The sequence below is a fragment of the Gobius niger genome (assembly GCF_951799975.1).
Source record: "Gobius niger genome assembly, chromosome: 10".
Classification (NCBI taxonomy): Eukaryota; Metazoa; Chordata; class Actinopteri; order Gobiiformes; family Gobiidae; genus Gobius; species Gobius niger.
In genome coordinates this window covers 25,246,871-25,273,232 of record NC_136861.1, presented here as the reverse complement: position 1 = coordinate 25,273,232, position 26,362 = coordinate 25,246,871, and the positions used below count along the sequence as shown (strand labels likewise).

At 42.2% G+C, this 26,362-nt stretch overlaps 2 protein-coding genes across 7 annotated transcripts in view; one reads left to right on the top strand and one right to left on the bottom strand.

Moving 5' to 3' along the window:
- Nucleotides 1-15,696, bottom strand: part of caskin1 (CASK interacting protein 1) — a 60,340-nt gene extending 44,644 nt beyond the window's left edge. For 4 of the 6 annotated variants that reach the window (XM_079565193.1, XM_079565195.1, XM_079565194.1 and 1 more), the window contains exon 1: nucleotides 15,034-15,695. In XM_079565193.1, the coding sequence (XP_079421319.1) occupies nucleotides 15,034-15,127 (94 nt within the window). In that variant the 5' untranslated portion in view covers nucleotides 15,128-15,695. Of the gene's footprint in view, nucleotides 1-15,033 lie in introns of all 6 variants that reach the window. The other 2 variants (XM_079565192.1, XM_079565197.1) reach the window with 2 other exon arrangements.
- A 3,181-nt stretch (nucleotides 15,697-18,877) lies between these two features.
- Nucleotides 18,878-26,053, top strand: LOC306968489 (phosphoribosyl pyrophosphate synthase-associated protein 2). The gene is made up of 11 exons (XM_079563868.1): nucleotides 18,878-18,978; nucleotides 19,901-20,067; nucleotides 20,818-20,870; nucleotides 21,184-21,250; nucleotides 21,659-21,831; nucleotides 21,906-22,021; nucleotides 22,096-22,151; nucleotides 22,762-22,910; nucleotides 23,215-23,285; nucleotides 23,363-23,509; nucleotides 25,380-26,053. The coding sequence occupies exons 2-11, from the start codon at nucleotides 19,985-19,987 to the stop codon at nucleotides 25,536-25,538; spliced, it is 1,074 nt and encodes a 357-aa protein (XP_079419994.1). The 5' UTR covers nucleotides 18,878-18,978; nucleotides 19,901-19,984; the 3' UTR covers nucleotides 25,539-26,053.
- The last annotated feature ends 309 nt before the right edge of the window (nucleotides 26,054-26,362 follow it).

Sequence of the window (26,362 nt, the reverse complement as noted above, 5' to 3'; positions counted from 1 at the left end):
CAAAACACACCTCAACCAAAGATGACACTACTTCATGACCACTTTCAGCGCACACCTTATCATGCAACAGTCAAATCACAACACAGCTGGCAACAACTGTGATATAGTTACGCCCAACACTTAGGAGTCAAAGGTGGGTCTCCAGTCAGTCGCATCGACAGTGCTACAGAGTGGTCCCAGTCCAGTGGCCCATGTAATGAAGTGTTATCATGCAGTGTCAGCGCCGACTCTTCATTTACAGATATAGATTAAACCTCAGGGAGAACTATAGCTACACCTCAGCCACTGTGACCGAGTGATGTGCGAGAGCCAACAACGCTAATGTTTCTCTTTCATTTTGCCAACCTTCAGTGAATGCCCATCTTCAGTGTCATTTATAACAGTTCTGGGTCAAAGACATGTAACATTAGGACAGCTATCAATAGAAATAATTCCTTTGGGGAAGATATAACCTTTAATAAATTTATAATAGGCCAACTTCTTATTTGTGCACTTTTTTTGTCTCTCTCATCTGGTTAAACTGAAAGTCTTTGAATCCAGGCTGCTCACACTCCCTGCCGGCCTCCTCCCGTTTAAGTGCGTCTTTGTGGGTCACTCTGATTTGGGGGAGGCCATAATGGAGCTGGCCCACTTTCTCCAGAGCTCGGTCCCTGTGCGGGTGGAACTGGTTTAGAAACCTGATGCACAGTTAGCGCGTGTGCTCGAGTTACAGCTGACAATGGTCTGATTGTACCTGCATCTGTGGCCAGTTCAGAAACCGCATTGTTCCACTGGAGTTATACTAATAGGCCACAGTAGTGAGTGAGTAAACACAGTCAATTCAAACACTAATTGCAAGTTTGTGTACGTATTTCGAGAAATCAATGACAGCGAGGTGGCAGAATAAGCCATGACGAAGCGTTTGTAAAGAAATCTTGAGCATAGGTATTTTTGCGAAGAAGAAGAAGAAGAAGAAGAAGAAGAAGAAGAAGAAGAAGAAGAAGAAGAGGAAGAAGAAGAAGAAGAAGAAGAGGAAGAAGAAGAAGAAGAAAAAGAAGAAGAAGAAGAAGAAGAAGAAGAAGAAGAAGACAAAGAAGAAGACAAAGAAGAAGAAGAAGAAGAAGAAGAAGAAGAAGAAGAAGAAGAAGAAGAAGAAGAAGAAGAAGAAGAAGAAGAAGAAGAAGAAGAAGAAGAAGAAGAAGAAGAAGAAGAAGAAGAAGAAGAGCATTTGAGAAATCTCTGCAGGCCTGGTTCGGAAGCATTGTCACCTCAATCTGAAATGTTTGCACCCTCAGTTTTAGTTATATCGCAATTTCTTGATAATTAATTATAATTTACACCCTTGTGTCTGAAGTCTGATGCACACCCAGTCACATTCACCTCTGTGTGACGTATATCGGAGTGTGGGATTGGCTTCTGAGCGCAGGAGAGGGAGATTAACTACAGATGCAGGATTACACAAATGTACGCAAATTAAACCAAACAATGTTGTTATAGCTTTGACCCATGACGTTTAAATGGACCTGTGTGTCAGGAAAAACCCATTGATATTCAAAAGTGAATAAGTGCTATAATTGTATTTTTTGAAGTAATCCAAACTTGCTTCCAATTCTTCTCGGTGCTGGCTGGTAGTCATTTGTATGCAGCGCAGGCCACATGGAGCACACCAAGGTTTTTTTCCCCCACTATTTAGAGAGGCAGAATGAATGGGGAGAGGTTGAAGCACTAATCAACAGCAGTGAGACTAATTCAAACACAAGTTTAGCTAGCTGTGCCCTCCCCCAGGCTGGCACTCTGCCCTGACGCCATAGCAGCAGAGCAGACCGGGGCGCACTCATTACGGGGTGCAGATAAAAACACGGATATCTGCCTTTTCACGCCGGTAGAGCTGTCCTTTCACACTGAATTGTACTTATCTATGTTTAAAAGGCTACAGCGTAAGTAGTGTGAATACATATCCCATAAAGTATAGGGTTAAGATGCATTGATTATGCATTCATAAACTTATCTGAATGTGGCTGTATGCCAAACGCAACTGACATTGTAATGCTGCTTCTTCACTTGAGGCAAAAGAGACTTATTAATCTCAGTGTCTCTTTCCTGGTTAAATAACGTTGAGAAAATATAATGTTAAACACGCACATAAAGTTTCAATGTAAGGCGTTTATATAAGATACTGCTGTCTGTGTCTCAACCTTGTGTGACCTTTGTGTTCATTGCCAATGATCTGGCACTGATGAAAGTTTACAACTTTGCGGATGTTAGGCTATTTAATGTGTATTGATTTATGCATTTAAAGTTAAAGAGTGAGTCTGGCTTTAAATTAGCGGCCCAATTGTGTGTTACAAATAAACATTTAAAGGTGATTGCCAAATGCAGTGACGCTGACTTGCGTTACATTCGTCTCTTGCTACGTACCTGTTCCCGGAGCAGGAGATGTAACGGCCCCAGACCCCCAGTGCTATCCTGGGGCGAGCACTGAATCAGTACCAAGCCAAACCAGCATCTTTAAATACTCCTTTACAAATTAGCCATATGGTGCTGCTTTGGGTTGAAAATAGAGGCCCTTGTTTATGCAGCTACTATGTTTTGTCTATGCATATGTTTAACTTTTCAACACTGAATAAATACTCTGAATAATAAGCTAAATAAAATCTGTGAAAAGATGTGACAATGATACACAGCGTGCATAGGAAAGGCATGGGGCCCAAAGGAGAGATCTTTGATGGAAGAACGAGAGGAAGGAAGTCAGACAGCGCGAGGCAAACAGAGAGATGGGAGCAGGGCAGCATCCAGAAAGGAGAGAGGAGGAGAGAGAGAGAGAGAGAGGACATGGAAATCAGAACCAAATGCCAAGATGGAACAAAGCGACGCTAAATATAAACACAGCATTATTACAAAGGTTGAAAAAGTCATAAAAACCCACATCAGTGTGACAAAAAAGATCAAACGCCAAACTTAAACCGACCAGAACAAAACAGCATACAGACTGTGGAGCAAAGCAAAGGATCAGTCAAGGAACTTTCAAAGTGTGATCAAATTATACGATTGCCGTGATATAAGAGACAGAAAAAGTACTACAGTGATTAAGTGAAAATAAAGAAGTTTCCCTTTTGCCCTGGGTAGTAGCGGCTCTGAAGAATATCCAAATAGGCAAAAGTTATAATCAAAGCATTGAACACATCTGAATCATGAATTATGAAACACTGACAGCCAGACTGTATAGGTATCCCCCACACAAATGTTATTGTTCTTTTCTCCGCTGGGCCAGTGGGTCTGCCCCGCTAATCCCAGTTGTCAGATTAAGCTGCAATCCCATGATAAAACACACTTCTCTTACACATATACACATTCACGCAGCGCTGGGCCAGTGCGGCTGAATGGGGATCAGCGCTGGAGCTCCAGAAATTTCCTGGCTGCTGCTGCGTTCTTGTTGCCATGGCGATACACTCAGAATGAAAGATAAAATGCTAGCGCAAGGGGGAGGGATGGAAAGAACGGAGAAAGGTGACACCCCCCCCCCATGAAATCACGAGGGGCTTTTTTCGGGGGGTTTGGCACCATTCACTATTAAAGAGGGCCAAACCACATGTTCCGCATGTGGAGCAGCTGCGAACGAGGAGCGTACGGCCGCGCTACAGAAAAACAGTCGAGCCCATTGGCTGCGGACCGTCACTAGTGAGCCGTGATTGGCCGACGGGACGCAAAACAAGCTTGTGATTGGCCATGAGGGACACACACCTACTGCAGCAGCAAAGATCAAAGAGGTTGCAGAGCGGTTAGTGCAGACGGATGGTGGTCCCAGAGAACATAAACACGCACATGTGCTGCAGACCCCTCACGCTGCTTCTGAACGCTTGATCAGTCAAAGTTGTTCGCCTTTTAAGTCTTACTGTAAAGGATGTTGAAAGCAGAAACGTGGGCATGGTTATAGTTTCACTTTTTATCTCAGTGCCTGTTTTGATAAGAAAAAAACGAAGTCCAGATGTCGTCTTTGAAACAGCAAATAACTTCTTTTAAAGGGTCTTGTTTTGGGGAAATTGAATCTTTAAAGGGAAGAAACCAAAAACGCAGGCCTGTAAACAACAAAACGAGAAATCAATAAAAGGAGAGGCAAGATTTTACATCAAGAAACGCATCTTTCTCGGTGGCGAAATAAAAGGCCAGACTAAAAGCTTGTTTCGGAGACTCTGTATACCAACGTCATAAGTTTGAAAATCACCGTGTCAGACAAATCTGATCAAGTGTACTCTTTAGACCTCAGACTAATGAGCGGCTGCGTGAGTGACATGGGTCCGCTCAGCCGAGGACCAGAGACACACAGCACAGAGCTACTGTAGCTACTGCCAACCAACTCAAAAAAACGCACTCATATAAATCCAGCCGGCAGCACGCGCTTTTCTCGGCACATTTCTGAACCCTTGCGTTGGCATTATTTCTCATTCAGCGACATCCATCAAAGTCAGCCGTTAATGCCGGAGTTGTTTAGGAAAATGTGATTCCGTAAAGGTCGAGATGGCAGACAGCCGTGTTCGTGTAGAAGTTTACAGCACGAACCGTTCTGGAGAATCCGGGCACATAAACAAAGAGAGTTTCGGAAGATGAAATGAGTGCAGTGGAAGAAATCAATCGTACACTTCCTGATGAGATTGGAGGTAATTAATCACTGGAAATCAGTTTTGTGCCTATTCCGCTACATTTTCCTGATGAGTAATGGGTCTGCATAAAGTGTATGCGGTATAAAGCATTGCCGTGTATTTGACGTTTTGTATATGCAAGGAGTCAATTGATCTAATGAAAGAATATGAGAAATATGAAAATATATTGTTTGTCAGATTGGAAGAAAATCGTTAAGATTGGCTCCCATCAGCAGACAATGGAACACGAAGAAAAAGTGAAATATAAGAGAAATGGTTTGATTCTGCTCGTTCAAAATGTTGCATCACTGCTGTAAGGCCTCGGACTGTTTTGACGCAGCTTCTGGTTTAGCTGTGCTTGTACAAATATAATCAACGTGGACAGAAGGAAAAACCATACATGATTAAACAGACTTTTTAAAAAGCTTTTAACTGTGTGAAAAAAAAACTAGTACTTGCTTCATTCATCCTGGTTTGATGTGGTAATGCTGTTCAATTTGGATGTTCACTCATCCTCTGTTAAAGCGCTTTGATGTGTATTTCCTGGATCTGGCCCGAACTCAAACGGCGTAAACTACGGGTCCATTGATTTGTTAGCATGCCACTAATAAAATTTTTTAAAGTAGTTTTACTATTTCGTGTTGTGTCATTGCCCCTTTTGTCTGTTGGGAGCACTCGAGGCCAAATAAAAATGCAGACCAACACAGTCTTGACTCCTTAAAGCACCTTTTCCCACACATTATTTTGATTGTTTCATCCTATGGCCTGCTCAGTGCTCTCAATACGCTGATAACACACTTCGCGTAGGGCACCGCGTCTCTGAGGGGCACCACACTGATGCCAATGTGACTGAGCAGCATTGTATAGTTTTTGCGCCGCTGTTTTATTAAAGCAGCTGACAAAAGGCGCCCTGAATTCAATGAGAACGATGAGAAAGAAGAGTTACTGTATGTGTGTCAGTGCGACTTCACGCACGGCCCAGTCGTACAAACAAGGTAAATTCGCTGCAAGCTTAAGTTCAGATGTCCTGACAAAACTTTAGCATCATGTAGTGTCCTCTGTTCTCTCTCCATTCAAAAATTCTGCTTAGGGCACCAAAACGGCCCTGGGTCTACAAAGATGGACTGAGGCCGTTATGCTTACTTATTTCAAAACACATGTGACCTTTTGACCCACTCTTAGGTTGACTGAGTTGGCATTAGACCAACCTATAGAGCTGTTATGCAATCTCAGTTACTCAGCACATAAAGCTAATGCCAGATGAGTCGACCACATTCATATGCACAGGCCCTCTGCAGGCTGACGCGGGAGGTCAGGTAGTTGATCCAGGCCCTTGCGGAAATGCACAGCTGTATGGCACCAGTCCAACACTTGCATCTGCTGAGCGGCTGTATGTCCGCGCGCGGGACATGCTAGCTCACTTAGCACATGTGTGTCCAGATGGCCTCTTCTCCAGGAAGCTCTCATACTCTCCGGGATTTGCTAACACAGATGGGAACAGCATTACACGGAGTGGCTTTAATACATGTGTGTCGTGGAGCAGAGATTTGAACATCTAACCACCACATCAGGTCCGAACACTTTAAATAATGAGCAAGGACATCTGAAATGAACACAGACATGTCACTCGTCATGTGGCCTTCAATTATATGATGGAAAAACAACACATAAACACTGTATGATGTTTTGATTTACTTCTGACGCTGCAATCGCTGAGGTATAGTCCTTTATAGATAATAAAAAAACAATCATTTGTTCCTTCGCTGACCTCTTGTGGAGCAGTTAGATGTTACATTAGTCCTTCTACAGACACTGTTCTGGTTCAAACAAGTTATACGGTTTCCCAGGCTTATCACGAAACCAAAAAGGGTCACTATGATTTATGGACAAAGACACAACAGGCATGAAACAAATACATGAATGCATTCCACTCTTGTAACATTTAACTCTTCTTCTTCTAAACTTCAGATCAGGGACTGTTACTGCCACAGAATTGGTAATGAACTTGACAATTACTGAAAAAGCTCCATGGCGATAAATGAGATGAACCATAGCAGAGGCCGTGATTTCCATTACATTTCTAAAACTAAAAATGTAGTGTTGCTTTTAAACTTCTTATCTAAACAACAAGTTATCACCTTCCTTCGCTCTCCCACCTATCCAGCCTACACAATACTGACATTCATATGAAAGGCGGTGTTTCGAAAGGTGTGTCAGCACTATTTCTCCTTCAGCCTCTGACAGGGCTGTCTTTAACTCGTGCAACAACCCCACTGTTCATTCACAACCCTGGCCCGACTAAACATATTCAGTGGAACATTTCCACAAGGCAAGCTGACAGTGCGGCCTTGTTTGTCCCGCGATGGTGAAAACGCACAATTTCCTGTCTTTATTAGCCGCTCAAACATACATTGAGAATCGTGAAAATAAGGTCTGTGCTATGAATTTTGAGGCGCGAGTGGAAAAATCCTGCCGCCGTTTGAGACAACAACACGCGCTCCCACACACACTTCTTCTCCATCAGAGGCAGCTTTATCTAATGCAGTATGATTCAGATCTCCTGTATATCACGCTGCCTTGTGCCGCGCTGTACCAGTCTGCAGATGGAGAAGGAGCTGAGCTAATGTCGCCTTTTCAATTAGTGGGTGGTCTTTTCACCCTGTCTCCAATGCTCTTTCATCTTCACTGTTAATCTGTGCTTTACAGAACATGGATACAATGTAATTCAATACAAAGGTAGGCATAGAGATACTCTTGGAACAATTGATCTGGCTCAAAACAGTCACATTTTGTACTGTGAGGCCCAGTGATTTATAAAACACATTTTAACACAGAGTTTTACAGTACCTGCCTCAAAATTCACAATCAGAAACAATGAAACATCTATGAAGTATCCACAGAATGGACCTACGTGAGAAGTTTCAGAGGATCTACAGGGATGGTTGTCGTCACAGTCATGGTGGTTGAGCAGTCTCTGATCTGAAAACCTGCTGAAGCACATATTCATATTCTCCACGTCTGTGCACTGCTGTTCTCATTATCACCTCTGTATCTCTTCTGCTCACACGTTTTCCTTTAAGAGGTATGTATATTTTTATTCACTTAAGATCCATGGCTAATCCTTCACCTATAGGTACTGCAGTCACTCATCATTTGAGATGGTTCATGGGCTCCTGAAAGATGGGCAAGTGCCGAACACCAATTTACCGATGGGGACAATAAGGTTTACACATTGGTTTCATTGGTTATACATGTTTTAGACATTAATAAGGGTTATATTGTGTTTATGTTGCTACTACTTGTGTATGTTCATGCCAAGACAAGACAAAAATAGTTTTATCGTGTGTAGAGTAAACTGTCTTTGCATATTTTTTTTTCTGGCACGTCTTGACAAATGACATTTTAACACTGAACACAAACTTATATGTCAATTTAACTCTTTCTTCTACTTATCTGTTGGCACCACAACAGTAAATTTAGTCATTTCAAGCCTCCTGTATTCATAGCTAGAATTGCTGTGGCTTGTGGACACATAAATCTTATGTCACTGACCCACATACATGAACATACAGCAGCATATTGAAAAAACAATGAAGCTCATCCATTTCTAACTGGAGTTTTGTCTCATTTCCAAACTATAGCTCAATAAATTGTGGCATAGAACTCAAACAACCATCAACATTGTAAATCAAACACAGTGCTATCTTGGGTTTCCCTCTTTTATCGTTCTCTGCTTCCCTTTCCCTTTCTCCGCCTCTTCATATTCTGACGTTTCTTTCTGTAACTCCTTTTCCCTCAAAGCACAAATCTCCATCCGTCTCTGCGGTGTAATTCAATCATGAGGCAGTCAGCAGCAGTCGGCCCGACTGAGTGAGTGATGATGTTTTGGGGAAAATGCAGCCGAGCGTCTCTCAATATTATCTTTTCAAATACGCACTTAAACATGAAGAGCATAATCAATAATACTTCATTGTGTTAGCTCCAACTGTACAACTCAATAACATCAATATTAACCACTTTCAACATATTTGATTATGAGAGACTCGCAAATCCAATTTTCAAATATGTCAATTCCTAGTGCTATGTTTCAAAATAAAACTCTAAGCACTTCATTTATAACACAAGGGAAATAGCTTATTCAAACAAGAACACACAACATTTATCAAGTGGTTTATGATGCCTGTATTCCTATTACTATTACTATTACTATTACTATTACTTATTAAAGCCCCACAGTGGAGCATTTCACCCAATGAACAAACTGCTGTCATTTTGAGTGTATTTGTCTTAAATATGGACCTCTCCTCAGAATAGACTTGAAACGGGAGCGGGACATCATCAGCTCTGTTCTACGGAGATGTCCCCACTTTGCTTTACAGGCCAAACTTTATGCACTTTGATAACATGCTGCAGAACTAGCACTGACGGTGTCAAGCTGATCATTAGCACGTTTAATATTGTTGCCATGTTTTTAATGATTTGAGATTGGGTTTAATTGCTCTTGTAACTTGGCAGTACATACTGCATAACCTTCAAGGTCCCACAGTGTGGCTCTAAGTCACAAGTGGCTCTGGTACTATCTGCTATGTTTAAGCACACGCTACCTTGTGTTTCATTTAACAATGTAACGATAGCTTAATAATAATAAAAACTGACGCTTTACAATTCCATTCATTATTCATTCACTCTTCAATCCTTGGTGGTGATAAGCTGCCCTGGAATAGACTGATGGAGGCAAGGGCGCCAATCTGCATCCACCGCCCAATTAAAGGACACCTAGTTGGAGCTGGGATCAAGCCTCCATCCGTTGGGTTCTTCCGCTGAGCCACTGCTTCTTTCATGATTCATTCCAATTCACTTGAATAAAGTATCAATTCCTCTGCATCTGAATATAAAAACTTTCTATTGCCCTGGGAACTAAAGAACAGACCTGAACACAAACAGCATCCATCACACCTGTCTATTCTTTAGGCAGAATAACGTATTTATTATAAATGACTATAAATAAAGTAAATGTAGAGGATTATGTCATAAGAGCAGCTGGCGCATCAAACCACCAAGTCCTCAAAGAAAAGGCACTTCATTGTCCTAGCAGTGTTGGATACTATGACAAGCCATGCATTGAATTGGGCAATGTTAACCAGCCACTTGAGGTTCATGGAAGATGCCAAGACAATGCTCTAAGTATGGCAGTGCTACTGATCTCAGCCACCGCTATTGTTTCCAAAACAATAGGAACACAGAGATCACAGCCACTGTAATCCAAAAAAACATCGCAGCGTCCGAAGTATTTTAAACATACATGCACAATGATTTTAGCTTCATGGTCTGATTGTTGTCAAAATGTACAGTCGACATATGAGTTGTTTAGAATTGAAGAAGTATCACTTTCACTGTCAGTTCAGTTCTTGTTCCTGGTTGAAAGTTTTAGTACGAAGAAACACTCCTGGACATGGTTAATCAATGCTAACTAATGCCGCGCATCCTCTGCTTGCCTGCTCCTTTGTCAATGTGCAGTGGCGTGGATGCAATCATGCGCCGCACAGTCAAGATGGAGAGAGAACGACAGCTGGACAGACAGGCAAATGTATCTCCAGCGCAGTATCTGGCAGGCATAAGCACTCAGCGCTGAGAAAGCATGACAGCACAACGCCACGGGCTCAGCGCTTTACTGATGCAACGCAAACAGCAACACACACAATAAGTACACGCGCACAAAAAGAACGCAAGAAACGTGAGTTTACACGTGGGGCAGATGAGAGCACAGTTACAGGAAACTAACCTTACCTAAAAGTGTCACAACATGGTAATTATGCTTTTATGTAAACATGACACACACCTAATGTATTTCATGGTCATGTGATTATGACCCTTACCCACGAAAATGACTATAAATTACCAGAGAACACAGTAATAACATGGAAACTGCTAAATGCATTATTCCTTGTGATGTCTGTAGTTACCATATGCTACTCCTATTAATGTGCTGTAAAGTAAACGGCACCAATTAACATTTTGGAGAAAAGAACAAGAACAGAAATATCACTGTTGCACAAACAACAAAACAACGTAGACCTAAGCTTAAGTAAACAGTAAATATGCGTGAACCATGAACTTCATTTTTAATCAGCATGCTACACTGTTAGCTTGGTTGTCAAATGTTTTGTTATGACAAAGGTCAAGTGTAATTGGTTTCTCTGTTTGTCTGTGGAATAGAGACACTTCAATAAATCAATTCTGTCTGACTCCTGAAATAGAGGCCCTGGAAAATGTCAGTCTTCTTTCCTTTTTTTTGTTTTGTTACTGTAACTTAGCGTTGCATTTAGCTTACGGTACTATCACTGTACAGCCTTCTTTTATGTTCTTTGGAGTTCAGAGTGGTATTGGCACACTGCAGCATGGCTTTCTTCACAAACACTAGCTCCCCATGCTAACGAACACCAGCATGAGGTCACACTTAGGCTACACATGAAAAGCGACGGATTGTGCCAACAGCAAACTGCCAACGTCTGCCCAGATGTGCCAGATGCTTTTCTTTAGTGTTAAGTGTAAAGTAAGTGGGTTCAAGTCTTTCAAAAGCCTGTTGACTCTGTTGCAGATGTCACGGCGCTCACGCTTAGGAGTGCCGTTGTTATTTCTACCAGTTAACTACCTATGATAAATAATTCTCTCTTTGCAGCTTCTCTCCGCCTTGTCCGGAGCTACAATTTCACACAGCATGCTAAACAGTGCTTCCTGATGGGCCTCTGCAGGGCCGGGGTGAGCTGTCAATTATGAGCATGATAAAAGGCCTTGGACGGACAGCGCCGACAGGGAGCGGAATGGGACAAAACCTGCAGTGTGGCGGCCGTGGCGAGCATTTTAACACTCTGACTTGGCCGGATGTGCCTTTGAGAGAAACAGCGCTGGCAGTGGACATTACGGCTACAGTCATAAAATGTTCCAGTGAGGAGCAGAGATTAAGTGTTCATGGAGGAGTGATGATGGACATTAGACTCTCAAAATGATGGGTGATTACATGATACAGCTTATATAAAGATTCTACACTCTTGTAAATGTGCACATGAAGGACAAGAGACAATATAACCGGCTTGTTTTTCTTCTAATCAGTAGAGAAGAGAACCCAAGAGGGGGGAAACTGTTTGGTTTAGTCCATCAACGCAGAATGGGGGATAGGTAGGCAGGTAGATATGGTGCGATCCAGGCAACTGGTAACTGGTATCTTTCCCACTTGAAAACTACGACTTACGACTTCAGAGCGTTCCAGGTGAATAAAGTCGTATGCAAACAAAACGGCTAATGCTACAACAGCTAGCTCATACGATGCTAATGTTATATGAATGTTTCTCCAAACCAGATATAATTCAAAATATGCTACATATCCTTATGTTGAAAGCTGATGCAGTGGTTTTGTTACAGTTTTAACTTTAGCTGCGCTCCTCCACTGGGGGGCACCATTACGGTCTTCATCTCGTATACGAACTCGAAGCAGTCATGAGGTTTCCGAGTTTACAAGTTGTAATTATGAGTTCGAGCGGCGTTCCAAGGCATTTTTCCAAGTGGGAAGTGGGAAATTGATCGGTTACTCTTGCCTGGAACAAACCAATAGATAGATAGATAGATAATAGATAGATAGATAGATAGATAGATAGATAGATAGATAGATAGATAGATAGATAGATAGATAGATAGATAGATAGATAGATAGATAGATAGATAGATAGATAGATAGATAATAGATAGATAGATAGATAGATAGATAATAGATAGATAGATAGATAGATAGATAGATAGATAGATAATAGATAGATAGATAGATAGATAGATAGATAGATAGATAGATAGATAATAGATAGATAGATAATAGATAGATAGATAGATAGATAGATAGATAGATAGATAGCTATAGATAGATAATAGATAGATAGATAGATAGATAGATAGATAGATAGATAGATAGATAGATAGATAGATAGATAGATAGATAGATAGATAGATAGATAGATAGATAGATAGATAGATAGATAGATAGATAGATAGATAGATAGATAGATAGATAGATAGATAGATAGATAGACAGATTCCTTTTTGTGAGTCATAAGGGTCACTTATTTCCACAGATCTTTAAAATAGGACATCTAGAGCATGTGACTTGTGCATGCAATTGATTTAGAAGGTAACACTATAGCCTAGAGCGAAACAGTACATGTGAGTTGATTTGAGGACACTAGCATAGCATTGTCAATGGCATCATCACACTGTATATTCTACCAAGGCCTGGGTTGTTATTTACTGCAAGCGACTGCGATCCACTGACTATTGAATCGGCGTTTTGTGCTTTTCAACTGATTTGCACTGAACGGGTCGCAGGCTAAGCCAATGCATCACTGGTTATGGGCTGCTGTTCTACATAATGTACCCCAGGGCACCGTTGAAGACTATTTTGGACCTCACCTGGCTGTTTGCACGCTTTATGACAGTAGTATTTTGCAGCAGATCGAAGCAGACTAGTTTTAATCTCATGGGTTTCCTGTTTGGGTGCGGTGATGTTCGCCAGTAACGCTGCTGACCTCAAACACAGGGGAGGCCATGAGAAATCCTAGAAATATGTCAGGATTAAGTGCGGATACGTGTTTTAAAAAAATACTTCGTTATTAATGAAAATGTAGTTGAATTAATAATTATATTTGTCGTACATTCTTCAGATTGGAGCAATCTTCCATCTCTTTTTCAAGCATTATTGATATTTTTTCTGTGCTTCCTGTCCACTTTTGAGTTTAGTAAGTGGTGGATGGTCTGTTATTGTGGATCTTCTGTTTTGTTTGCAGATCCAGACAAGGAAGACCTTATTAGAACGTATTAATCCAAAGACTCTCATGCTTGGTACACCTTTATCTGTAGGAGGTACTGACAGGTCTGCTCCATCTGTTATGTTTCCTGTAGATCTTAGTGGTTATAGAGTTCAATATTGGCGAACACTACGGTTTACTGCTTTTTTAAATGTTTTCTATCTGAAGAACCGGTTTCATATTCAATATTCAAACTTTTAGCACATAAACAATACAAATTCTATAATATGTTTTCCTGTCATAGATCAATGTTAAGTGTCTACCCTTCAGAATTGTGACCTAACCCTCCCTGGTTAAAACTGGTATGATTCTGCTTCTACTGATTATTGAAGCCTCCTGATGTAGAGGTATCTATGTTCTGGAGGGAGTGCATACTTAGTATCTTGGCAGTAAAGCTGAGAAATGTCTAATGTGACCCAACCCATCTCGGTCTTCCCTACTTTATATTTGTTGCGTCTCCTGTCAATGCAGCTCGACAAATGAGTAAACGATTATTAATTAAGACATATTTTTTTAAGTCACGGTTTGATCTTGGGACCTTTTTGTGTAACATCTGTCTTTAATCATCATGTTATTTATCATGTTTGTGCTTAGTCCTGACCAAGAAGACCCAATAACACCTGGATACGGGTCCTCCACTGCTCTGAAACATTACCTGACTTCAAAGCATGGGTCAGATGCAGAGAATAAATGCCCATAAACACAGAGATTTATTTTTTTAATTTAAGTATAGATTGTTTACCACTTTAGACATTGTGAAGAGGTGAAGCCTAAGAACTGCAGAGACAAACGTGTATAAAGTACGGTTTCACCTAAACCTGCAAGACCTATGCAGTAATTGTAAAGGCAATAAACAGACAAAACATCCAAATCAAAATTTTGTCCAAAACCTGTTAAAAACAGGTAAGGCTGATGACACTCACACTCATGGTTGTCATTTTTTGGAAACAGTTGATTGGCCTCTTTGGTGTGTGTGATTCATACTAAATAAATAATAATATGAAATTACATGATAGCCCCGCCCACTTCCGCTCTGACATATGACTGAAAACACCTGTGAAGGAATGCAGCTATAATGTGGAGAGTATGGCGTGGCCTTTTCAGTATGAGGTTCAAATGAGCAGGAGCATACAGATAGCCTCCGGGAATTCCTGCAGTGAGCCCGGCATCGATCATGAGAAAACAAGACTGCTGCCAGCTCGCTCTGCACCCGCTGCCCACACACTGGAGTGGGCTGTGGAAATGAAACATTAGTGTGGCGCATGAACGAGCCATACCCACACCTCTGCTCTATACCCAATGGAGGGAGTCGAACCTGCCTGTGCTGCAGTGCACAGGGCTGGGGTCCACACGCTCCGACAATCTCCAATGAATCGCTCCAATCCATGATACACCCGCCCTCCCCTCCTCCACCACGTCTCCATCACGTCTCCATCACACATGCTACACTCATCCCTAGGCCTAATCGAGCAGCACCGGGAGGGTCGAACCTCAGTCCTAGACCCACAGAACCACAGTTGCGACATTAAAGAACCACACATGCACGAGATGGAGAGAGGGTGTCTTACTTGCTTTCCCTGGCCGGGGCCTCTGCAGCAGCTTCTGCACCGTGAGCAGGTCCTCGGTCTTCACCGCCTGCAGCAGTTCGTGGTCCTTCCCCATGGTCTGCTCTGATCTTCGCTACTCCAGCAGCATCCTCCGCCACCGCGACGCACAGCCCCGGCCTCTCTGAAGGGTGCGCCCCTCGGCCGAACCACGGAGCCGCCTCCCCTTGTAGCCCAGTGTCTGTGGTGCTGGTCCCGCACTAGAGAGGTGCGGGCATGAGACTAGGCGACAGGAGGGATGCTTTCTGGTTCTGCTCAGGGTCTAGACGCCGCTTTACTCGATAGGAGACACTCGCAGCTGCAGCTCACAGCAGCCAGAACCGCGCGAAGCAGATCCGTTATGACGGGGATTCAGTGATCTCTCCTGATTTAGTCCCGGTGTAGTCCGAGTGTAGACCTAGTACAGTCCAGGTCCAGCGGCAATTTCAAAGATCGGCTGCACGGAGGCTGAGGCTCTCGTGCTCTGCGTCGTAAACACATCCAGATGCAGCCATCTCCGCGTGCGCTGTTCCTCACAGGCGCTCGAGCGCTGGATGTGGTAATCAGTGTCCGCGTGGGGGCGGGGGCGAGCACAGAATGATGGTGCACGTGCACAAGCGCGCGCCCTCCAGCTGCCCCTCGCGGTGCTACTCTGCTACTCTCAGCGTACTGCAGCTCGGGGGCGGGTATAGGGCTTTACCCCGCCCCCAGCCTTTAGCCTATCTCCCGGTTTCCATGGTGTTCTAGGGGTGCCAACTATTGGAAAACAAAATAAGGCACGACTAAACCGTGTCTTCAACTCAAAGGTTTGCCAACATGACAAAGCTCCCCGATTCACAGGGTAACAGGTGGCATTCATTGATGTGATGTAGATATGTTCCTTGAGTATATGGTTCTCATCTCCCTTATCCGTATTACCAAAGCCTACATGCCAATCCTAACCGTGAGCCCAATCTTTACCCTAAGGAATAAAGAAGGCACCAGGGAACAACACTGGGCAGACTCCCTTGAAGCCAATAGGTCTATCCCACATCAAGAATACATGTTAGGTCTTAGGTCACTGTTTTAATTTCTGCATCCACCATTCATAAGTGTTTGACCTGAACACTTCAGCAGGTAAAACATTCCCATCCATCACAATGCACTTGGGCAGTCGTCACGACAAACGGTAAAAAGATACACATGTTGCTACATAAATTACAGGCACAATCTCGACAGGCTATAACAGAGCGGTGGAGAGGACCTTGACTTTTCGCCGCAGTCTCACTTGTCCATGTGTGGGCAGTACAGTGCTGGATGCTACCCGTCCTCCTCCACACATCAGTTATGTAAGAACACCAAAGAGTAGCCCATATGGCACTGAGATACTGGGAGTATTTTTAAATGCTGCTTTGTTCGATATGAATTCAAACAGCTCTCTGGCCCTAAGCTACAGAAGCATGATGAAAAGGGTGAATGTTCCAGGAAGTTGTAGACCTGCTCCAGACAAGATCCAATCTATATCCAGGAGGAAGAGTCATTTATACATGTATTTCCGCTCGGCCGTCTGCCTGCAATAAGATATAGCCCTTCTTTTTTAACCCCATGTGAGCAAATGCATTATAAGACCATCTTAGTTGTTTACAAAAGGCACAGCAATCACAACTCAATCTGGGGGTTGTCTTCAGCTGCGATGGAAAGCAGGGTGTCAACAGAGTTTATGGAAAACAGCAAGGCTTTTGTCACGATCCAATACATATCACGATACTCAATGGCCGATCGAATACGTATTGTGATATAGAAAGTTATTATGATTAAGTAATACGGTAATCTTCAAATGTGTGAGAAGAAAACAGTCATGTGTCCAAACCAGTGTGCCTCGACTATTTTGCCCATTTTAAAGAATTTTTCATCAAAGCATAACTTTATATTCATGCCATTTGTTGCTGTTACTGGAAAACAAAGTCCAGAGTCCAGAATAAAAATGCCTCCAAACACAAGTGTTGAAAGTATTGTGATACCTGTTAAAGTGTCAGTATTTGTTACTGCAGCAAAAAGTATTGCGATACGATATTTTGTCCCAGCCCTAGAGAGTCTGTAGATCAAGTCTGTAGATGGCCCTGGTGGAAAGTAATGAAGTACGATATGAATATTTGGTACAATAAATGTTCTTTTCATAAAGTATTTCATAAAGAGTAGTTTGTACTTTTACTGTAGGTATCGTTTATTTTGTATTTTGGTTAAATGCATTTTTTGCAATGATCTTTTTGTAGATGTCCAGTTGACTTTAAAGGTTGTACTTAAGTATTCTGACGACCAGAATAATTAAGTCAGAAAAAGCCTGCTGCATAGTTTGTATAGAGTTGATCTATTCTTATCTTAGCACGGGCTTCTTCTGTTTCTTTTTTTTTATGTGTATGCCCGAATAGTTCTGTAATGTATTATTAAATGTTTTTCTAGCAGTCTCTTCTGTTGATAACAAGACAATTCTTCATGAAACAATGCACTGAACCATTTCACAATCTGTGTAAAACACTTTTAATATTTTACTTCACGTACAGTGTGTTTGAAAGTGGATACTTATATTGATTAGGACTTGATTGGGACAGTGAAAGTGAGGCTATTTAGGTTTTTGAAAACTGATTTTAGTCATGGGACCAAAAATTAACAGCTTATTCTGATTTCTGATTTCTAAAGATTTGTCTCAAGAACCAAAACACAAAATGTAAACACAACCAGGGTTAGAGGACATAATGACAGTGACCTTACAAATGGACAATGAATACTGATGTGGAGTGGACGGTACAAATAAGCAGCAGTGAGACACTACTTTGTCATTTTTATTTTTTTGCAGTGGTGGATAGAGCGCATGTGCATCACTGGGCCCCTCAAGGTCTTGGGCTCCAATGTGTTTGCACTCTCTGCACTGCCTGACGTTACACCCTGGGGACACAGATGGGTGAATGTTATGAACTAATGAACACAAATATTTCCCTATCTGTAGCACACAGACAAGACTTTTAAGTTAAATCTCACTGTTGGAAAAAGTATGGCAATGTTGATATATGACAAGGCAACGCTGCCCTCTGGTGGTCAGCTAACGTAACACTATTTCACTCATGCTGATATCTGCAAACCAGTGCAGGCATGTTATGTCTCGAGCAAGAAATAGGGGAGACCGGGGAGGGTGGCAAGTTCGTTGGCAACACTTGTTTGAGCACCTGACACGAGCCTTCGAGCTAGGATGCCCTACTTATATACAAAATACTTTGCTGGCGACAAACGGCACTGAAGAAAAAAAAAAGGAAATCACAGGTGCCGTGAGTTGATGTCAAGTCCAAACTTTTCCTCGGTTACAACCGTCCCCAGGACCCCCGCATGTGGCTGCAAAAACACATTCAACCTACAATTAGCCTACATAAAATACGCCCATTGTCTACAATAGGCTATAAATAAACGACACACAAATGTGTTTTGTAAAATAACACTTTCATTAAATATGCACACACATAGCCTACGGCAAATATTAGCAACATTTTATGTGGATTAAACCAGCGGTGGTCAAAGTACTTTCATTATTGTGTAGACCTTTATCTTTCAAATGTAGAGGAGTAAAAGTAATAAGTTACCAACCAAAACACTAGTACTCCAGTGAAATATAGATACTTCAGTACAATGACTTTGTTACTGACATTTTTCAATAAAACTTTAAGTGAAATTATTTTGCGCGCTGTCTGCACCATAGACTGAGATATTACCTGTCAAACAGCAGATGGCGCTGTCTGGGGGAAAATAAACGTCGTTACTACTATTCTTGCGCTGTGATTGGTCGAGCAGTACGTCCATCAACTGTGGTCCCGCCCTTCGCTTCAGACTGGGAACAGGTTGAAAAGAGCAGGAGGAGAAGAATTACAGCAGTGTGCAGGTTAAAACTCGCCCCGACACAAACTGGTAAGCCCTTTAACTGCCCCGTGAGTCCTTTATCTGTCGACGTATAGATTGTTCCTCTTTTACTCATTTCTGTAATATTTTCGCCGCGATGTGGCGTTCGTAGAGCTTTGTTTTGTCTGCCGCTTATTCCATGCGTCCTCTCGCGCGTTATCCCGTTAGCTACAGCTATGTCCCGTGTTATTAAAGTCAACAGCGCTTCTTATCTAGTCTATACTGATATTAAGTGTTTTTTGTCTAAATGATTTGTACACTTGCCTGAATATTGACACCTTCAAGACAAGCACTCAAGCTCCCGCACACAGTTTTTGCTGACCTGCATTTAGAGACGTTACTCGTGCTTTGTGGCTAGCTAAGTAGTGGAAGCTAATGCGTCCGTACAATTCACAAATTGTAATAGTTCATGATCGTAACTTACAAGGCAATTTCAACGCTTCATTGATTGCTTAAGTTAAATTGAGAAAGCTATTATTGTGTTCAATTCATCTTGCTTTTGTTCGCATCAGTTGAACAAGTGATTCTGGTCCATTATCATCATTAAGAATTTCGTAAACATTCATTTAAGAGCATGCATGCAGGTATCAGAGTCTCTACAAAGCACTGTATAGATTTCGATTCATGTCACTTGAAATAGATAACATTAAGGTATGTATTTGTTTCGATATTATAGATATTCATTGCCTTTTGTGTACAAAATATACAACACTGGAACCACCATTATGCAATTTGACAGGTTATTGTGAAGGTATTATGCAGTTATGACATATATTATTACTCTTAAAACATTTTAGCTTTGTAGGACAGGATGCTTACACTACTGTAAGTGCAGTCAAAGTGTTAACATGATTTCCTGTTTCCCTTGAGTGCGCTGTGTGTGAGTTGTCACGTCTCTCCTCCTCTACCCTTTCCCTCTCTTGGGCTGCAGGAAGGGCTCAGCGCAGCCTGGGTGCCCAGGGATCCACTGCCCGAGTGTGGGGAGGACAGCAGCGGCCGAAAGCCCGCAGCAGACATGAACCACACAAAGGGTGGCCTGGTCATCTTCACGGCCAACTCACACCCGTCGAGCCGCGAGCTGGGCAAGAGGATAGCAGAGTGAGTACCTGTCCCCTGTGGCGCACACACTTAAGATCTCAGGACATTAGTGCTGGTTGGACTGGTTATTTCACTGTAAACATGACACTGTAAAATGGCAGTCTCAGCGTGAGAGGAATTTGTCTGAAATAACATCGTCTGACTGTTTATACTGGCTACAGGAGCACATTGCATTGCTTTAATTTCAGCGTCAGCTTTCAAACCAGTGGCTCAAACTTTATTGTCGTGCAGAAACAACTTTATGTCGTATGTAATGTAGTATTTCCTTTTTAAAACCTACCTAAAAAGCTGAGCCCCTGTTGACTGCATATTTCATTTCAAATCCTGTTGCAGCAGAGATCCCATACTGATTTACATATTCCACCTGGACAAACAAACAAGGGACATAAGGTGCAGCAAACCCTGGTGAACTACACATTACAAAACAACTGGTGTACTTTGGCTGAACCAAAATATTCAATTTGTCAATATAAATGATCAACTGTGTTGCAATGATTGCAGTGATGATAAACCTATTGGTTCAAAGTCTTCTTTTGCAAAATAAGTGAGTTTAAATTCAAAACAAATGCATTTACAACTGTAAAGTATAGTTGTTTTGTACACAAATTCAAGTTATTGCTTCAATCATAATGCCATATGCTTGTGTAGCCTCATTTCAAGCCTTTGCACTCCTGGTGGTGTTGATTTTAAGGGTAGCACTCGAGCCAAGTGTCGCACTTAACTGGAGCTAATGCTGTGTCCTCTTCTCAGGCGGTTAGGGGTGGAACTGGGGAAGGTGCAGGTCTACCAGGAGGCCAACAGAGGTGAGTTAAATGTGTTCTGAAACAGTCACTTAAACATACTTAATCTAGTCTTGAAATTATTCATACTTAACATAATAATTGTACTCTGTGGCAACATAAACAAGTCTTAGACATGACCTTGTTATTTTTAGTGGTGGTTAGTGTTTAGTGGTTCATTGGGGGCTTGTTGTGGAACACTGCCCTGTTCAGTTTGACTCAGTGGAGGTCTGGGTGCAGAGAGGGACAGTACAGGCCACTCAGGCAAACGAGCTTCAACAGCTATTCTGCACTTGCTCCGCTCGCTCATTGTTTGTTTGTTTGTTTGTTTCCATAGAGACACGAGTCCAGATCCAGGAGTCTGTGCGAGGCAAAGATGTGTTTGTGATCCAAACTGCGTCCAAGTAAGCGTGCACACACACCACTACTGGACAAAGATGACACATAATACCTCTTAAATGTTGAAAACAGAAACAGAGAGTGATGTTGGCACATATGTGACAAAATATAAGTTGAATTTGCCGTTTTTTTGGTTAAAGAGGATCAGTCTGAATAGTTGTAGTACTTTATGGGATTTGAACCTATGCTTGTGGGAGGGGGCTGAACAGTCCATGTGCTGTCTCCTTCATAATTGGAGTTACCATTCACACTACAGTGTTATATTAAGTATCTCTGCAGCTAATGAAGTTGTTCCATGGCTCTTTTCTGTAGTTTTTAGTGAATGTTAGCCATGGAAAATACTTACTTGTGCCAGAAATATGGCGATTTTAAACATTGTAGGTGCCATCATCACCTGTGTCTGTTTGTGTCAGGGATGTGAACACCACCATTATGGAGATGCTAATCATGGTGTACGCATGCCGGACGTCCTGTGCCCGAAGCATCACTGGAGTGCTACCCTACTTCCCCTACAGCAAGCAATGCAAGATGAGAAAGAGGGGCTCCATCGTGTCCAAGCTCATCGCCTCCATGATGTGTAAAGCAGGTGAGCAGTGAGTTAGTGGTGAGAATGTATTTGTAAGAGGTTTCTATAAACGCAGTACGTGTCTTTCTATGTAGGCCTGACCCATCTGATCACCATGGACCTCCATCAGAAAGAAATACAGGGCTTCTTCAACATTCCAGTGGACAATCTGAGAGCGTCTCCCTTTCTGCTGCAGTACATCCAGGAGGAGGTACTGCTACAACTTGTGTCTGCAGACATTCCCAACATGAATGTGCCTGACAATTGATGCTACTGTTCCTGCAGATTCCCGACTATAGAAATGCTGTGATAGTGGCTAAATCCCCCGCTTCTGCTAAACGGTATGTCTTCCACCAGTAGCAGCAGCAGGAGCAGGCTCTATAGGCCACTTTGTACATGCATTCCTGCGTATTAGCTGTAATAGAATTGCACTTACCCTTTGTGACAGTAACAATAAGCCAGTTCTTTATAGAGTTTAATATATTGCAATTTTAGTGTGGTCTTCATCTGTTTATTTAGCAGCAGGTCTTGGTGTTGTGTTATAACTTGAGTAAGTGCAGTATTCAAGTGTGTGTGTTGTCCTGCTCCTTAAAGCCACTGGGTGGAGCTAAAGAGGCTTTTACATCTAGTGTAGAGAAGCATTGAATGGTGAAATTATACATTTAATTTTGTCATCTATCCCCATATAGCCCTGGACATGTTGAACTGGGGAGGCACATCACATGAAATAAGATCCAAGAAGAAAAACATGTCTTAGGCATCAGTGCAATTTTCTGTATTCATTTTTTAATCCTCATTGATTGTCAGGCCAGTCACAAATGTCCTAAAACAAAATTCGATCCTGCATTATCGTCTAAAAACACACTAGAACTGACGGGCACTTCTACTTATTGTTACATTTATGTCTCTCTAGTTAAAGTTTTCTGAAGTATATTTGGTTGTGACGCACAGTGCGCAGTCGTTTGCCGAGCGTCTGCGGTTGGGCATCGCCGTCATCCACGGTGAGGCGCAGGACGCAGAGTCTGACCAGGTGGACGGACGACACTCCCCTCCCACTGTCAAAACCACTGGAGCCATACACCCCAGCATGGAGATCCCACGTAAGACTGCCCCTCTCTGATCCATTGTCTGCCATTTGTATATACAGGACGAGCTGATTTTAGATTTAGACGATGTAGAAAGCGTTATTTTGCACGTCACAAGTCGCAGCAAAGTAAGAGCGCGTACAACAGGGCACACCAGATCAGACTTCAGAGCTTTGAAACAGTCACAGCAGCAGATCTTCCAGCCCTCAGTTAAAATCAGTTTACATGCAGTTAGTATGGTTTCATCGCCTCTTCAGCAATACAACAAAGACGGCAGTTTATTTTCGATGCACTTTCAAAAAAAGTGAACTCGTTTCAGTGCTGATCCCCAAAGAGAAGCCTCCAATCACAGTGGTGGGGGATGTTGGAGGACGTATCGCCATCATAGTGGTGAGAATGTGGACTGAGTGAAGGCTCTATACCTTAACTCCCCAGAGGAATGACTCATCCTTATGTGTTTGTGTTAGGACGATATCATTGATGACGTGGACAGTTTTGTGGCCGCAGCAGAGACCCTGAAGGAGCGAGGAGCCTACAAGATCTACGTCATGGCCACGCACGGCCTGCTGTCATCAGATGCACCGCGATTCATCGAGGAGTCCGCCATTGACGAGGTACTTTGTGTACAGGAGGTCAACTGAAGTTGGGGATCACACAAAAGCAGGACTATTTTTACCTTTTATTGGGGACATTACGTAACAAATACCTCAATATAGTGTAAGAGTAAGACTATAGAGTACACTGTGTTCCAAATTATTATGCAAATTGGATTTTTGTGTCAAAAAGGTAAAAAAAAAACAATAATAATGAAACTCATGGATGGTATCGTGTCTTGGGGCTCTATGAATCACTGACATTAATCTCAGAGACCTGGGATGATTAGTTTTCAGGTTAAGCCCAGTTAAGGGAAAAACTACTGAAAAGGGTGTTCCACTTTATTATGCAGATCATCATTTTCAAGCAATATGGTAAAGAAAAAGGGTCTCTCTGCTGATGAAAAGCAGGAAATAGTTGAATGCCTTGGTCTAGGTTTGAAAACCTTCGATATTTCATGAAAGATTAAGCAAAATCATCGTACTGATAAGAGATTTGTGGATGATTCAGAGCACACTCCGTTTTGTGCCGATAAAGGCACAATATGGACGGTTTCTGCCAGACAAACACATCAGATTAGGAGAACAGATGCCACAAAGCAGCATACAGGTATTTGAAGCTGCTGGTGCCTCTGGAGTCCCCCAAACATCAAGGTGTAGGACCCTCCAGAGGCTGCAGTTGTGCAAAAACCTTCTATCCGGGCCTCCCCTAAACGGTTAATTGAATGCTGATGAACAGAAACGGCTGCAGTGGCTCAGAAATACATGAGGACTCATTTTCAAACAGTCTTGTTCACTGATGAGGCCGTGTAACCCTCGGTGGTCAAATCAATGGAGTAGTGGATGGTTGGTGAATGACCACAATGTCCCAACAAGGCTGTGACGTCAGTAAGGAGGTGGCAGAGTCATGTTTTGGGCCAGAATCATGAGGAGAGAGCTGGTCGGCCCCTTTAGGCCCTTTTAGGATCCCTGAAGGTGTGAAAATGACCTTTGAAAAATATGTGGAGTTTCTGACTGACCACTGTCTTCTTTGCTACAAAATGAAGAGCCGTGCTTTCCCTAACAAAATCCTCTTCATGCATGACAACGCACCATGTCCTGCTGTAAAGAATACCTCTGCATCACTGGCTGCTATGGGCATAAAAGGAGAGAAACTCATGATGTGGACCCCCTCCTCCTCTGACTTCAACCCTATTGAGAACCTATGGAGCCTCAACAAAAAAACTTCTATGAGGGTGGGAGGCAGTTTTCATCCAAACAGCAGCTCTGGGAGGTTATTCTAACACCCTGCAAAGAAATCTAAGCAGAAACTGTCCAAAAACTCACAAGTATAATGGATTTAAGAATTTTGAAGCTGCTATCACACAAGGGCTCCTTTGGTAAAATATAACTTGACCTGTTAATATTTTTTTGATTGAAATAGCTTTTGATTTCAGTAAATATGACCTCCAAATGCTACAAATTCAACAAATGACCATTTTCAGTTAATTACAAGCTTTAAAATGTATTGAAACGATGAGTTGCATAATAATTTGGAACAGTAGATTTTGAGGTTTTTACTATATTTATTTTTGAAAAAAATACTGTTATCACTAGGAATTTTTTTCCACCACATTTAAATGATCCTCTACCATTTAAAGACTTGAAAATTATGCTGACTCTCATTTGAGTTGACAATTTGGAAAATCTTAGAAAAATGTAATTTGCATAATAATTTGGAACGCAGTGTACATGAGGGCAAAAGGGAAAGTCTAAATGTATGTTCAGCAAAATGTCCTTCAAATTGTCCTGCATCTTTGTGAGTCTTGAAAAGAATTGAATAAATCATGTCCATTTTAACACCGTTACCAGCCCCGTCTGTCAAATCTGTAAGTTTGCTTCTGTATCGCAGGTGGTGGTGACCAACACAATCCCTCACGAGCTGCAGAAGCTCCAGTGTCCAAAGATCAAGACGGTGGACATCAGCATGATTCTGTCTGAGGCCATCCGCCGCATCCACAACGGAGAGTCCATGTCCTACCTGTTCCGCAACATCGGCGTGGACGACTGAACGCAAAGCCTCTCGATTAAAAAAAAAAGTACTCAGAGAAACGCCACACACTTCGCCCGTGTAGTACTAGCACCGCCACTTACTAACGCTCACCCAGACTGAAATGTGCCCTTAGACTGACCAGGTCTTCAAAATAAAAGCCAATGACTGCCCTCTTTGTACTCCTTACCTCTGTTACCATGACTAACACGTTTGTAACTCATCTGAAACTGCGGAATGTCTTTTTTTGTTTTTTTCAGTATTGTGACTTGTACTGCAGTGTGTCAGTGCCTTGGACAGAAATATTCATAATAACACGCCTTCACAGATCGATACCGTTACTTAGAATCCAGATTGAAGAATCCGTTCTTCTTCTAATCACCGTAACAAAGAGCATGTTTAGTTGTTCTGTTAAGGCAATGTTTTGTGTTTTGTAACCGAGGTGATCTCGAGATGACCCGAAGGTACTTGATGTGTTTGGAGAAGCAGACAGGAGAAAAGAAGCAGGTCGGCGTGTGTGACTGGAGTGTCAAACACGAATTTAAAATACCAGTTTTTTATATTTTAAATTATTTAACAAAAAATTCTAAATGTATTTATGTGCTGACCGTAGCCACTTCTTTACTCTTGTCTGCCAACACGTAACTCCAGAGATCACCAAATACCACACTGTCTCTTAAGATCACTTCTCATTTTTTTGTGTGAATAGGCCTTTATGTAGCTAAGAGTTAGCCATATGTGTTGTTGCCATAGTGCTTAGCTGCTCACATACACATGTACTCTGTGCTAAAGCTGAACTGGAAAGCTTTTGTCAAACTCATTTCATTATGTGCCATCGATTATCA

Coding starts and splice junctions, on each gene's coding strand:
- LOC306968489 (XM_079563868.1), top strand. CDS start 19,985: ATGAACCACACAAAGGGTGGCCTGGTCATCTTCACGGCCAACTCACAC. Junction 20,068..20,817: donor CTGGGCAAGAGGATAGCAGA/GTGAGTACCTGT, acceptor TCCTCTTCTCAG/GCGGTTAGGGGTGGAACTGG. Junction 21,251..21,658: donor GTGATCCAAACTGCGTCCAA/GTAAGCGTGCAC, acceptor TGTTTGTGTCAG/GGATGTGAACACCACCATTA.